At 42.6% G+C, this 12633-nt stretch overlaps 1 protein-coding gene across 5 annotated transcripts in view; it reads left to right on the top strand.

The window, feature by feature from the left end:
• CRCP (CGRP receptor component) overlaps positions 1–11069 on the top strand; it is a 70343-nt gene extending 59274 nt beyond the window's left edge. For 3 of the 5 annotated variants that reach the window (XM_036907921.2, XM_036907924.2, XM_057487208.1), the window contains 2 exons: positions 4136–4193; positions 9120–10869. In XM_036907921.2, coding sequence (XP_036763816.1) covers positions 4136–4193; positions 9120–9269 — 208 coding nt within the window. In that variant the 3' untranslated portion in view covers positions 9270–10869. The other 2 variants (XM_036907923.2, XM_036907922.2) reach the window with 2 other exon arrangements.
• Positions 11070–12633: the final 1564 nt, after the last annotated feature.

The following is a 12633-nucleotide window of genomic DNA, read 5'->3' on the forward strand; positions in this document are numbered from 1 at the left end:
GCTTCTCTGTGTTCCTGTTCTCTGATTTCTATTCCATTAGCCTCCTGCACCTCATCCAGTCTACTCTTAAGTCCTTCCAGAGATTGTTTTATTTCTGTAATCTCCCTCCTAACTTGATCCTTTAGCTCTTGCATATTTTTCTGCAGGTCCATCAGCATGGTTATGACCTTTATTTTGAATTCTTTTTCAGGAAGATTGGTTAAATCCATCTCCCCAGGTTCCCTCTCAGGGGTTGTCTGGTTAAGTCTTGACTGGATCAAATTCTTCTGCCTTTTCATGGCGATAGAGGTTGGTGTGTGTGTGTCAGCTGGGAGACCAATGTCCTGCACACGGGGAGCAGCTTCTGGTTTTATTTCCTGAGCCACCATGGGTGGGGCAGCCGTCAGAGCAGCCCAGAGCCCCGTGGGGAGAAGCAGGCACACCGGGTGTGCTCTCCTGTGAGAACGGCAACATTTCGCGCCCTGTCCCGGCTTCCTCTGTCTGTGGTGGCCCGCCACATGCCGGCGGGGCCTCTGAGTCTGACCCAGGCAGCTGTGGAGGAGGCTCTGGGTGGTTGCTGTGGGTGCGGCCACTCCCCTGCTATGGCAGGGCTACGCCGGAGGGCTAATTGACAGGAGGCTGTTTATCACTGTGAGGGCTTCAGAGCTGTGCTGTTGCCCAGGGTATTAGGGCGCCTGGAGTTCCCCGGGATTCCCAGCTGCTGGGCTGAGTGTGCCAGGATGCTGCCATCCAGTTGTGAGGCTCCTGTCCCTTTAAGACTTTCAAAGAGCACTCGCTTTTCTTTTGTCCCAGGGGCACCGGCTGTGGGGACCCGCTCCTCTGTTTTACTGTTCCGTTTCTCTAATATCCAGCACACCACGCAATGTGTATCTTCACTCCCAGTGCGGATGACTAGGGCTGGGTATTTAGCAGGCCTGGGCTCCCACTCCCTCCCCGCTCTGACTCCTCTCCTCCCGCTGGTGGGCTGGGGTGGGAGGCGTGCTTGGGTCCCTCCGGGCCACAGCTTGTATCTTACCCTCTTCATGAGGTGCTGAGTTCTCACAGATGTAGATGTAGCCTGGCTGTTGTACTGTATCTTCTGGTCTCTCTTTTAGGATTAGTTGTATTTGTTGTATTTTCAAAAATATATATGGTTTTGGGAGGAGATTTCTGCTGCCCTTCTCACACCACCATCTTGGCTCCTTCATCCTCGATAGCCCCTTTCTGACCCAAGCACAGACCCTATTACTTCTGCATTTGCATCTCCTCAGGCAAAAGTGGAGAGTGTGTTTTGAACCCTCGTCATAGGTTATCTCTTCATACGTGAACCATACCCAAATTTGCTTTGGTGCCAGAAAAACTGAGGTTTGTTTGAACAAAGGATATCAACACACACTATGCTGAAAACAAGTTTGTTTAAAGTATGAGGGGTGATGAGGAGGATGCCTTTCAAAAGCCTGAAAGTTTTAAAGCCAAAATAAGGGGAGTTTTCAGATAAAAAATAGGTTATCCTTTTTTGTCAGAGTGCTTGATGGCCACTCATGGCTGGCTCCCAAGAATTCCTAAGCTGGGTTAATGAGGTCATACAGTGAACACCTCACTACCCTGGCTTGAGTCCTGTGAAATCATATTAGAGTTAAGAATATTTTGGAATCCTTACTATTTTGATTTGTTTAGATTTTATTTTATCTTATAATTTCAGTTCATCTAAATTTTGTGTCTATACATGTGATGTTTGACTGTACTGATGACTGTTAGAGAAGCTCAGTATTGTATGTCTCTCTGCAGTGTGGTATGGTTAACTTCTGGATTTTTTTATACTAAAAATGTAGAACAAAACCTTTTGAAAATTAGAATAAAGTGGTGACATTGCGCTACAAAAAATAAAAGAGGTTATTTCCTCCACAGTTATTCTTCAGTCCCCTCATTCTAGTTGTCACCACAGCTATCATTCCACTGAACTATTTGCACCGGCCACCAGTACCCTGTTATGGTAAAACCAGGGACTTCTCTACTATCAACCTGCTTTCCTTCCTTCAGTACCTGACATTATTGATAATACCCTTTGTCCTGAACTTTTCCTTGCTTTCTCAAACAACGCTCTCTTAAGATATTTTTTTCTCTCTTTTTCCCTCTCATTCTCCTGGGCTGCCTTCTCCTCCAGCCCTCTAAGTGGAGGTGCTTTGTGGTGTTCTGTCCTGAGTCTTCATATACTCTGCAGTTGGTCTCTGAGCTGTGATACCCACTCCCATGGTTTTGCATAATTCCTCACTAATAAATCCAATTCTGGTCTTTTTCTTTAGTCTTAGACCAAACTAGAACTAAACTAGGCAAACTGCTCAACAGAGACCTCTTCATTGTTGTCCCAAAAGTACCATGAATGCAAATTCAAATTTCAATTAATAACAGACTAAAAACCTGGCAGTAAACCCTGACCCTTTCCTTTTCTTTACCTTGAACCCAACCTAGACAGTTGTCAGGTCCTGTGGACTGTACCGAGGGTGACCAGTTGCATTTCACATGTCTAGACTGTCATTGCCAGCCCTGTGCTGCTGCCCAAGTTCATAGCTTTGTTTTCTTTCACCTGGGAATTTGTAACTCCTTTCCTTGGCTTCTCTTCAGTGTCACAAGGTAACATCCAGCTGCTTGGTGTCAGGGCCCCTGTGGTTTTGTCCCAGATGACTTCTTCAGCTTCATGTCTCACAAACTTTCAAACAGCCATTTACTAAAATTCTGTGGATTTTTTTTTCTGGGTATTTACTGCACTCTTCCTGCCCTAACTGCCTATTCCTCCCATCCTTTTGCCTAGAAAATCCTTCTGGGCCCAGTGCAAGGGTCTACTCTATAAAGTCTTCCTCTTTGAGTCTAGAGTAAGTTTGGGGGCTTACGAAGGATAGAACTACAACTGCCTTAATAATTACTACCATTTATGGAGAAATCACTGTGTGACAGTCATCATTTTGAACACTGAATACTAGAAGCAGATGGTTAAGAGCATGAGCTTTGATGGCAGACTCCCAGCACTGCCATTTACTAGCTGTGTAACCTTGGGCACGTTGTTTATCATCTCTGTGTCAATTAAGTCTGAGAGTTAAATGTGCTTGCCATATGGAAAGTAAGCAATACATGGTGGCTGCTGCCACTATAAGTGGAAAGACTTTCATCCCTCATCACCCCATCATGGGATATGGGATACTGTTATCATTCCTCTTCCACAGATGATGACACTGGGGTTAGGGAGCCTGGTAACACATGCTGCTTCCCCAAACATGGCTGTGGGCATTGAGGCATAGTCATCTTTTTATTCTAGGATGTCTTTAAACTCAATTTATTGAACTGAATTGAAAGATTAATCTGGAGCTCCAGAGTCAGATTGAGAGAAAAATTTAGAAATTGTCTCCTATACAGGGGTGGTAATTGAAGCCATTCTCTTTCCTTTTAGGTCTTGTCATCTTTGAGTGTCCACACATTTCAACCACCCCTTCAGCAATGAGCTGATTGCTTTGCAATGGATGATAATTATTCAACTACTTCTTAAATCTTTTCTTAAAATTTGCTTATATTTGTTGTTTTCCCCAGCTGGATTATAAGCTCTTTGAGGGCAGAGGACTGTACCATATACTACTGCATATTCACTCCTTCCCTGTAGCAGTTCTTGTTTTTGTTTACTAAAATAAGTCAAATCTGAGTAACGTGTAATATTAACCTCAAAAAGAAATTTTCACTGTGATAACCAATCAAAATGATTTTGTTAATCTTTATTAATTTGTATTTTAAAATTATTAAGACTTTATTAATTTGTATATTTAAAATACATAAGACTCTCTATAATTTGTATTTAAAAAACACCAATTTTCTTCACATTTTCCAAATCAAATTTATTAGAACTACACCTCTACTACTTGCTACATTTCTTATGATACACACCTCTACACTCTTTAGTATTCTAATACATATTTGTACTCTTGCATAGGGTCATTGACATAGGACTCTCCTATTCCCATCCTCTAATTATATAATAGAAGAAACTGAGGGCCGTGTTCCAAGTGGTTCTCCTAGTTGTTACCTGACAAAGTGTTCTTTAAAGAGCTTGGTCAAGACTCAAGATTCTGAACAGTATAAGAGTTTTAAATGCTTTGTACTTTTCTTTTGCCAGAGCTGAAAAGCTTCAGCTGCTGAATCACAGGCCCATGACTGCTGTTGAGATCCAGCTGGTGAGTGAAGGAGGCCTGAACTTGAGGGGGGTTGGTTCCTGGGCCTGAGATGGAGGAAGGATGATAAAGGCTGAGAACAGACAAACCAGGAGTTGCCATTTCTTGAAAAGTGACATGAGACCTTATTTTATAAATAAAATGAGACCTCATCAATTTGATCCTAGTTAGTATGGACTTAAGGATAATAGGAGATTAGAGGAAACTTAATCCCTTCTGTAGGGTTTGGGCCTACGACTTGCCAGCTCTCTGTTTCCCCAGATGTCCTATCCCATTCTGGCCATTGCCTCCCTGTAGGCGTTATTGACAACCAGACGTTGCATAAAAACTTTTGACCCAACATGACTGGTGGAATTTACCTTCCCCCACTCCCACCCTTCAGCCCTACTCTTCCTGTATTTCTTTTCTTGGTTAATGGAGTATCTGTGCACTTTCCCACATGCTCCTTCTCTCTCACCCTCCTGGCCCTGTCCCCCAAGCCAGAGAACCTGGAAGTCATTCTCTTCCTTTGATCATATTGTTAGTCCCCCCAAGTTCTGTTGCCTCTCTCTCCTCTTGTTATTTCCTCTCTCCCTACTGTGCTGCATTAAGTTCTGTCATCATTTATCAGCTTGACTCTCTCTTCCCCCTGTCCTCTCACTGTTCTCCCTGCCACCAGCCCATCTTCTACACCACTAGCATAGTTCCCTTTCTAAAATGACAAATTTTCTCATATTGTTGCCTTGCATTAAACCATTCAGTAGAGCCTCATCATTTGCCAAATCTAAACAGCAATCATAGCATGAAGCTTTAGAAATGTGGAAAGCAGCTGGAATATAAACTGGAGATGGTATACAGAGAATGTGGAAATGAGGTCCAGTGATACAGACTAAGTGGCTGCTCTGTTGGCGTGCTGTGGCCGTTTAACTGCCAGTTAAAAAAAACTGGCTGGAGAATTAATAAAATGAGAGTAAAGCAGTTTCCAAGGTCAGTTTTAGGAGTATTTAGCTCTGTCAAATTTCCTTCAGAAAAGTGTGGGAGAAAATGGTCAGAAATACCTATGATGTTTAGAGTTTCTTTTAAAAAAAAAAAAGCCCTTTTTTTAAAGGGTCTGTGGGTATTTAATTTTTGACTAGAATGTTTATTATCTCCCCAGCATTGTTTCTGCCCTTCAGTATGCACCCAAAATTAAATTAGAAAAATTCCTTTCATAAAGGGTGCCTTTCTAGGGGAACTGGCTTTAGGATAAATAGAGATTATTTTATAAATACCCTTATTATTCTGATGCTTTCGACTGTGCTGGAGATTCAACTCAGAAAAGAGGAAGAATAAATAAAACCACAAGAAACTAATCCTATCCCTCTGGGTTAAAGATCACATGTCATGTCTCCTGCAGCTTTAATCAGCAACATGTGTTATTCATGGCTTAGGGACAGAGGAGAGAAGAGATGAGGAGGATTGGTGTGACCCCATCCCAGAGCCTGTAGAAAGTTTTGTCATTACTTGGTAAGATTAGCTGCTGTGAAGAATGCGTCTACAGGCCAGACATGGTGCCAGTGGCTTCATGGTGTCACCTTGAACCCTCACCATCGTAGGCTAGGGAGTGGCCAACAGGGTGTGTCTGATCCAAAAGCCTTACTTTGTTCTCCAAGCCACATGCTTCTCATGAGGAGAGGAGAGATGTGTGTGGCCCTCCTCAGATTGTTTGTTCTCATCTCCCTGACAGGCAGGTAGGCCTTGATACAAGCTGTATATGTTGGTTCCCAGCAGTTGAACCATTTTATGGCCAGATCTTTTCCAGCCTGGATTTGACTACAAAGGGTAGCAAATCATGTACCAAGATTTGTAGCAGTATCTCTTCTCACCAGAAAAGAATAAAAAATTAGGTTTTCACATAGAGTGGAAAGGGCAGAGGACTTGAGAATTTTTCTGTGTTAACCTTACAGCCATTTATTCTCCCTGGGTCCAGAAGTAATCCCAGGATTCGTTTCTTAGTATTCAGTTTGGGAGATGGATGCTTCTCCTTTCTAGTTATACCTTAGCCATTATTTGTTGTGATGCTCAGATCCACAGGTGACTGCCTGCTGTCTATGAGGAGATAAGGGAGCCACCCTACTTCTGTGATTTCTGCCATGCCCACATATGTATTCATTTGGGACAGTGTGAGTGCGCTGGCCTAAAGACAAGACAGAGAGCCCCGTGACCTCATAGGCCACTGTACTGAAGAGTACACCATCTATGCCTATTACAATTCACTGGATAAAAAGCCATGAATTATGTGGAGTTTTATGGCTTGCAAAACACTGTTATGTCTGTTCTCATTTGGTCCTTACTATAGGCACTACTTTCATTTTGCATTAGAGAAAATTGAAGTTTACAAAGGTTAAGTAAACTGTTCTTGGTCAAATAGAAGTGTCTGTGGCTGTTAGATTTTGAGTTGTTTTGAGGAAAGGAGGAAATTAGAACCAGAAACAACCAGGTTTGCAGTAAAGCAGCCTAGTTTGACAGCTCCAGGGAATTGATATAATCTTTGTATATGATAAAACTTTATCATTTATATTGCCCATCTGCAGATACTTCAGAGTTTTACATTTAATTTGCTCTTACATTCTGAACAACAGGAAACCTTTGGTGCTTGAGAATGTTGAGACAGCACTTTGTATTTCTTTATTTGGGCTATGTTTCTTCTGTGATGGGAAGGAAAGGTGAAGAGTAATATAGTAATTACCACTTACCTTAGTAATCCAAGAGGGGTTAGCAAGTTTTTGGTTTTTGAAAGTTTCTTTCTGGTGTGGATATCTTTTTTTTTTTTTCTTTTTTCTTTTTTCTTTTTTAGCACAGCTTAGGTTTTTTTCCTGTGACAGGGAATCTCTAATTGAAAAGAAAGTTCCTGACTGAATTGTCCCTGAGCGTTGTGCACTGATAAAAAGCTTCTGCTCTCGGCAGGTTTGGAAAAATTAGAAAGCTCCTTAGCTCTCTTGTCAGGAACACACCTAGCTGACACTCAGTCAGTGTTGCACCTACCAAACCCAGAGACTGGCGGGTAAGCAGGTGGCCTGTTGACATTCTTTTTGTTTGCTTTTTAAAAACACCTCAGAGATCATATAACTAAACTCTTTCAAACCACTGGACTCTAGTCAGTCTGCTATACAGCATCTCTGAGAGGAAAAGATAAAAACCTCCTACTGGAGGGCATGACATTCTAGAAAGAGCTGAGATTCAAAGTCAAAAGACCTTGCACTCTTCACTATGAGGCCCAGATTAAGTTTTCCTTATAACCCTGAGCCTCATGTACTCATCTGTAAATTGACCTGACTTTATGTGCAGTTGAGAAGCTATGGTGTTGGTGATTCCAGGAAGCCCCTCATAAACCATGGAGCATTGCACAGATACTAGTGGGATGTTGTAAATGTTCTAGAGATAGTCTGAATCCTTCACCCTCTTTCTCTGAGGCAGAAGACAGTTTTTCATCAAGTGCATATACCAGTTACTCATAAAGTTGGAGACATTCTTACCAATTGGAGATCTTTTCTCAGAATTAAACTATCAAATTGGATATATCCCTCCTTCTCCTTCATTCTTTGGAGGCAGTCTGTTAGATTACTTCTTTTTATAGACCCTAATTTTGCATTTCTGATTTTAAAAAATGGGTTTTTGAGTATTGCTTCTTGTTCTTTAGAGAAGTTACATTTTGCAGAGCCTTTGAATCTTTAGAAAGTGGTCGTTTCATTTCACAGCATCATGGGAAGCAGCCCCAGGATCTTCTCCACCCAGAACACCCAGGATTATTCTCTAGTTATAGAAACATGTTTGGACTGACATGGATAAAGAGACTGCTGTTGTGCCAGGAGTTTGCAGTGTGATCTTGGACACACTACCTGACTTCTTTTGTTTCTGTCCTGTCTTTCTGTAAAGTGAGGCAGTCAGACTGACTGAAAGTTACTTCCTGTTCAGGATTGTAAGCCTAGCCTGTCATCTTGCTTTACTTAATCTGCCAGGATTTCTTTCTAGAACTCCTTTTAGTCTTAGTTGCTGGATTTCAGAGATTGCTGTGGGAAATGCCATGGAGTAGGGCCCTGGATACCTCTGGCCGTTTGTGATAGTGGCTAAGACCACCAAGTGAATGTGGTTAAGTAACTTGACTGCCTGCACACTGCTTTTAAAGATTTGACTACATTACGTTTGGATTCATTAATATATTGAGAAATAAAGGTTAGGCTAAGAAAACTGGCCCATGAGTGTGGATATTACCTGGCCCATGAGTGTGTTCAGATTTCCAGGACCGCTTCAGAAACTGGGCTTTAAGTGGACCTCTGATGATATGTGTTAGATTGTAGACATTAGAGTTGGGTAGGCAGGGCATGGGATTCCAGTTCTGCCCTTTGCCAGGATTGTTGTGAGGGCCAAAAGGAATAATGATTGTGAAGTACAAGGTGCAGTGCTAGGTATGTGATCTAGTGGTGATCATAGTGAGGATTAGGAAAAATATAAGCCATTTGGTGGATGGTGGGCAGTCATCAAATGAGTCATTGATACAGGTCATAAGTTAGAGATGTGCTTGTTGTGAAATACGAAAGTATATAAAGTGCCATTTCACTCCCCAGAGGTGAGTTGTCTTTGCATATACACATACTCGTGTGTGTGTAGATGGGTATAGAACTGTTAGGGTTTTCTTTTTCTTTAAAAAAAAATGTGAATCTGCATCTTGCCTTCTTCACTGACCCATTTTGAGCAGTCGCACTGGCTTACCCCAGAATTTGAGCTGGCCTCTGCCTCCCTTGGAGCCAAGAGCCTAGGGAGCTGAGGTGGCTTAGGAGCCATGCTCTGAACTCTGAGCGCTGCTAGGCTGGGCCTGAACCAAAATAGCGTGGCCAGGGCAGGGTGGGAGTGGGAGTGGACCAGCTTGTGAGACTCACTTCTAACACCTGGAGGGTTTTCTTCCTTTGACAGATGGTGGAAGAAAGTGAAGAACGGCTCACAGAGGAGCAGATCGAAGCTCTCCTCCACACTGTCACCAGCATTCTTCCTGCAGGGCCAGAGGCTGAGCAGAAGGAAAGTACCAATGATGATGTGACAATGGCTGAAGAGGACCCAGCATAGACGAGGACAGCTGGCCCAGGTGTCTCTTGAAGTTGAAAGACCCAGTAGCCGTTTTCCAGACATTCAGAGGATTGTTGATTTACTTGATTTTACCCTCCTACCCCAATAGGCCTGTTTTCATGGTTGGTTGGGTAAATCACAAAATAAGCCTTTCTCAAAAAATAAACTAAAATGAAATACGTGTGCGTCTTGGAAAAGAAACATGGTGAAAACAGGCTAAGGTTGTCAGGGCAAGACAGCCAAAGAGAGGATGGAGTCACAGAGGATGGTGACTGTGGGACCCTCTGCGGGAAAATACTTCTTCAGTTGCCTTTGCCACAGTTGTGGGAAGGTCCCTGGACACAGCCGCTAAAATGCTTGCATTGCCTTTGATGGGCTGTGTCCTAATTAGTTTCATCTGCTTCCTGAGGTACTTCCCCAAGCAGGGGCACAGAGCCAGGTCAGGATGGGAGCTGAGTTATGAGAATCCAGTTAGATGGCTGAAAACTCTGAGCAACAAATCAATGCTCTCACCTTAGAGAATTCTTTTTCTCAAGAACAGCAGAGATAAGAAGAAAATTCTTTTCTGGCCTACACTTCATTGTGTCTGGAGGCCCCTTTCTTCTGCTGGAATGGGCTTTTGTTTACTGACTCACTATTTGGTGGTAAATGTTAGGGCACCAGCTCATTCTAGCTGGCAGTCCAGACTGAATGGCAGTAGCCACAGAAGTACAATGTTGCCTGCCTTTCTGACCACCTTCAGTTTCCTGCCCTGGCATAGGAGCTCTGGGCAGGCACCACCTGTTGAGCTGGGTGAGCTTGAATTGCACAATGGGCAAATTGTTTGCATTTTAAAAAGGGCACAATTATGTAGCTCTTTCATGGGCAGAATATGAAGAACTAGACGTTGATTAATAAGAATTTTAATTTGTTGGCTTTAGCAAGGTTGCATCAGTTTTTGAATTTAAAATATTAGGATGATTACCATGTGAAGAGCTTGTTAATATTCAGGCTTTGAGAGTCTAGTAGCTGCACATGTGGTTGCCATAGGTCCTAGGAATATTGCTAACAATTTCCCACATTCACTCTCCCTATTTGGGGAAGAAAATGCCTGTATACATGAATTTTCCAAATTAATACTCATTTTGTTGTAATATTACATATTTTCAGTGCTGCTATTAGTTGGATTATTTCCTTCCCCCTTATAATTTCCAGGTTATTTCAGCCTCCCAACCACCCCTGCCACCTGCAATTATGTCAGTCATCATCTAACATCAACCTTTTCATCTAAGGATCAGCTTAGCTCTCCTAACAGGCAAAATTGAAATTAACAGGGCATTTATTTTGAAATCTCTTGAATATTGGGAGCCTTACCAGGAGTTGTTGATGTATTTGCCAAGGCATATGTGTGCTCATGTCATTGTTCCATTTTCACCTTGAATGTGCAAGATGTTTTTTCTTGATGGATTTAGGGCTTAATCTAGTTAGTGATAAATTGTTTCCAGTTGACTGCCAACTTCTGATTTTTTTTAATCTTTGAAGAGTTTGATTTGCCATGGATAGAAAGAAAGTAAAATTTTGATTTAAAATAAAAAATATGTAATTTTTTTTTCCTTATTTAGATTTGAATAATCCTGTGTTGGATTTCAAGAAAATAAGTATCTCTGTTTGGGTCCTGAGCTGAGCCGCAGTTTCTGATTAAGCCAGGCTGACTCTGGAAGACTTAACCTGTATAAGAAAAACTCTGTGTAATACTCCTTTCACATTAATAACCAACATTTTAGAAATAAAAAGTCATAATTTGCACAAGAAATTTAGCTAGGATCACATCTGGGAAGCCAACCTGGGGAGTCTAGGAGACTTGCTTTTTCATTTTATATCCTTCTATAAATGGGTTCAGTTTTTTACTAATTGTCTTGCCTGAGGGTTTCATCCCTGGCAAGTTAACTCTGGGTTTGGTGAGACTGAAAAATGACAATGAAACATTTTGGGGTATAAAAGGTCGTATACCAAGCTTTATTCTTGTGATGGCAGGTCAAGCACTAGAATTCCGTCTGCCTCCAGGGCACTCCGTGTGCAGCAAGCCAGTCTCTGCCTCCAAGCCTCTCTGCCAGTGCAGCTCCAGAGCACCAGGCAGAGCTCTTTATATGGAGTCAGTGATAGCCCATTGCCAACACATGTGCAAACATGCACCTGTGAGTATTGCACATGTGTAGTGGGCAAGCAGACTAGGGCCAGGTGAAGATCCTAGCCATGGAACTTCCATTTGCCCTCCAGGATTCTCACTTCACAATCTACATGCCCTCAGTCTTCTGTAAGATTGTGCAAGAAAGCTGGAACACTGTAACCAAACTCCACAATAGCAGAAGCTATAACAATATACAAATAACAGAAATTATGATGATACTCAAGTAACAACAAAAATTATAATAATAGTTGTCCCCAAACCTGAGGAGATAGATTGCCACCAAGTGGTCATTCTAGCTATATTCAAAGCAGTCCCAGTTCACAATTCGCTCATTCCATGGGAGGCCAGTAGCAGTACTGATAAGGTGCCAGGTGCACACCCAGCAAGTAGCAGTTTTTGCTAGGGTGTGTGCTCAGTCCACACAGACAGAGATAAACCTTAAGGGCGATAAGACACATGTTTTAATGACTCATAGGTGAGTCTTGTCCATCAGGTAGGATGCATGCAAGAGAGTGGTCCTATGAGATGACTGTGGCAGGAAGGGGGTCTTGTCCAGGTCTAGTATACCATACCTTTATCCCTTTCCCTGGGGGTGTTTCTGAAGGGTCTGTGTGCTACTAGAGGTGCATGCCTTGGCCATAAAGATAAACCTCCCGGGTAAGATGGTCTTACCTTCCGGCTGCTTAAGGTTCACCATGATCTTTGGGAGCCACTCTGCCATTACCCCATGAATACATAGGAGGCCAGCCCCCAGACCTTGTCCCCAAAGTGCCAGGAGGGCCAACCATCACTGGTCTGTGTGTCAAAAGGTCCAAGGTCATGGTACACTGAACAAAATCTCCGGGATTTATTGCAGTTGGTGCTGGCAGTAAGATGTTATTCTGGTGGCCAAACCCCGGCTTCAGGGATTCCTCCTTGGTTTGTACTTGAAGTTGTATAGGGAAAGCAGCAAAACAATGTGTGTTAGCATGTCTATGGGGCTCAGTGCCCCTTTCCGGGGCTTATCATTTCAAACACCGTAGCACTGTCCATAAGCAGACTGACCATCCCCATAGACTACTGATATCTGACTGCAGGCCAGATTTTAGCAAGCCATTATAACTCTCTGTCATTCCTGCCCCAGTAGGATTATATGGTACATGAAACCACTACTTTATCCCTATTTGTTGTACCCATTCTTGTAGTATGTCCAGTTCA

Source organism: Manis pentadactyla, chromosome 10 (assembly GCF_030020395.1).
Source record: "Manis pentadactyla isolate mManPen7 chromosome 10, mManPen7.hap1, whole genome shotgun sequence".
Taxonomy (NCBI): Eukaryota; Metazoa; Chordata; class Mammalia; order Pholidota; family Manidae; genus Manis; species Manis pentadactyla.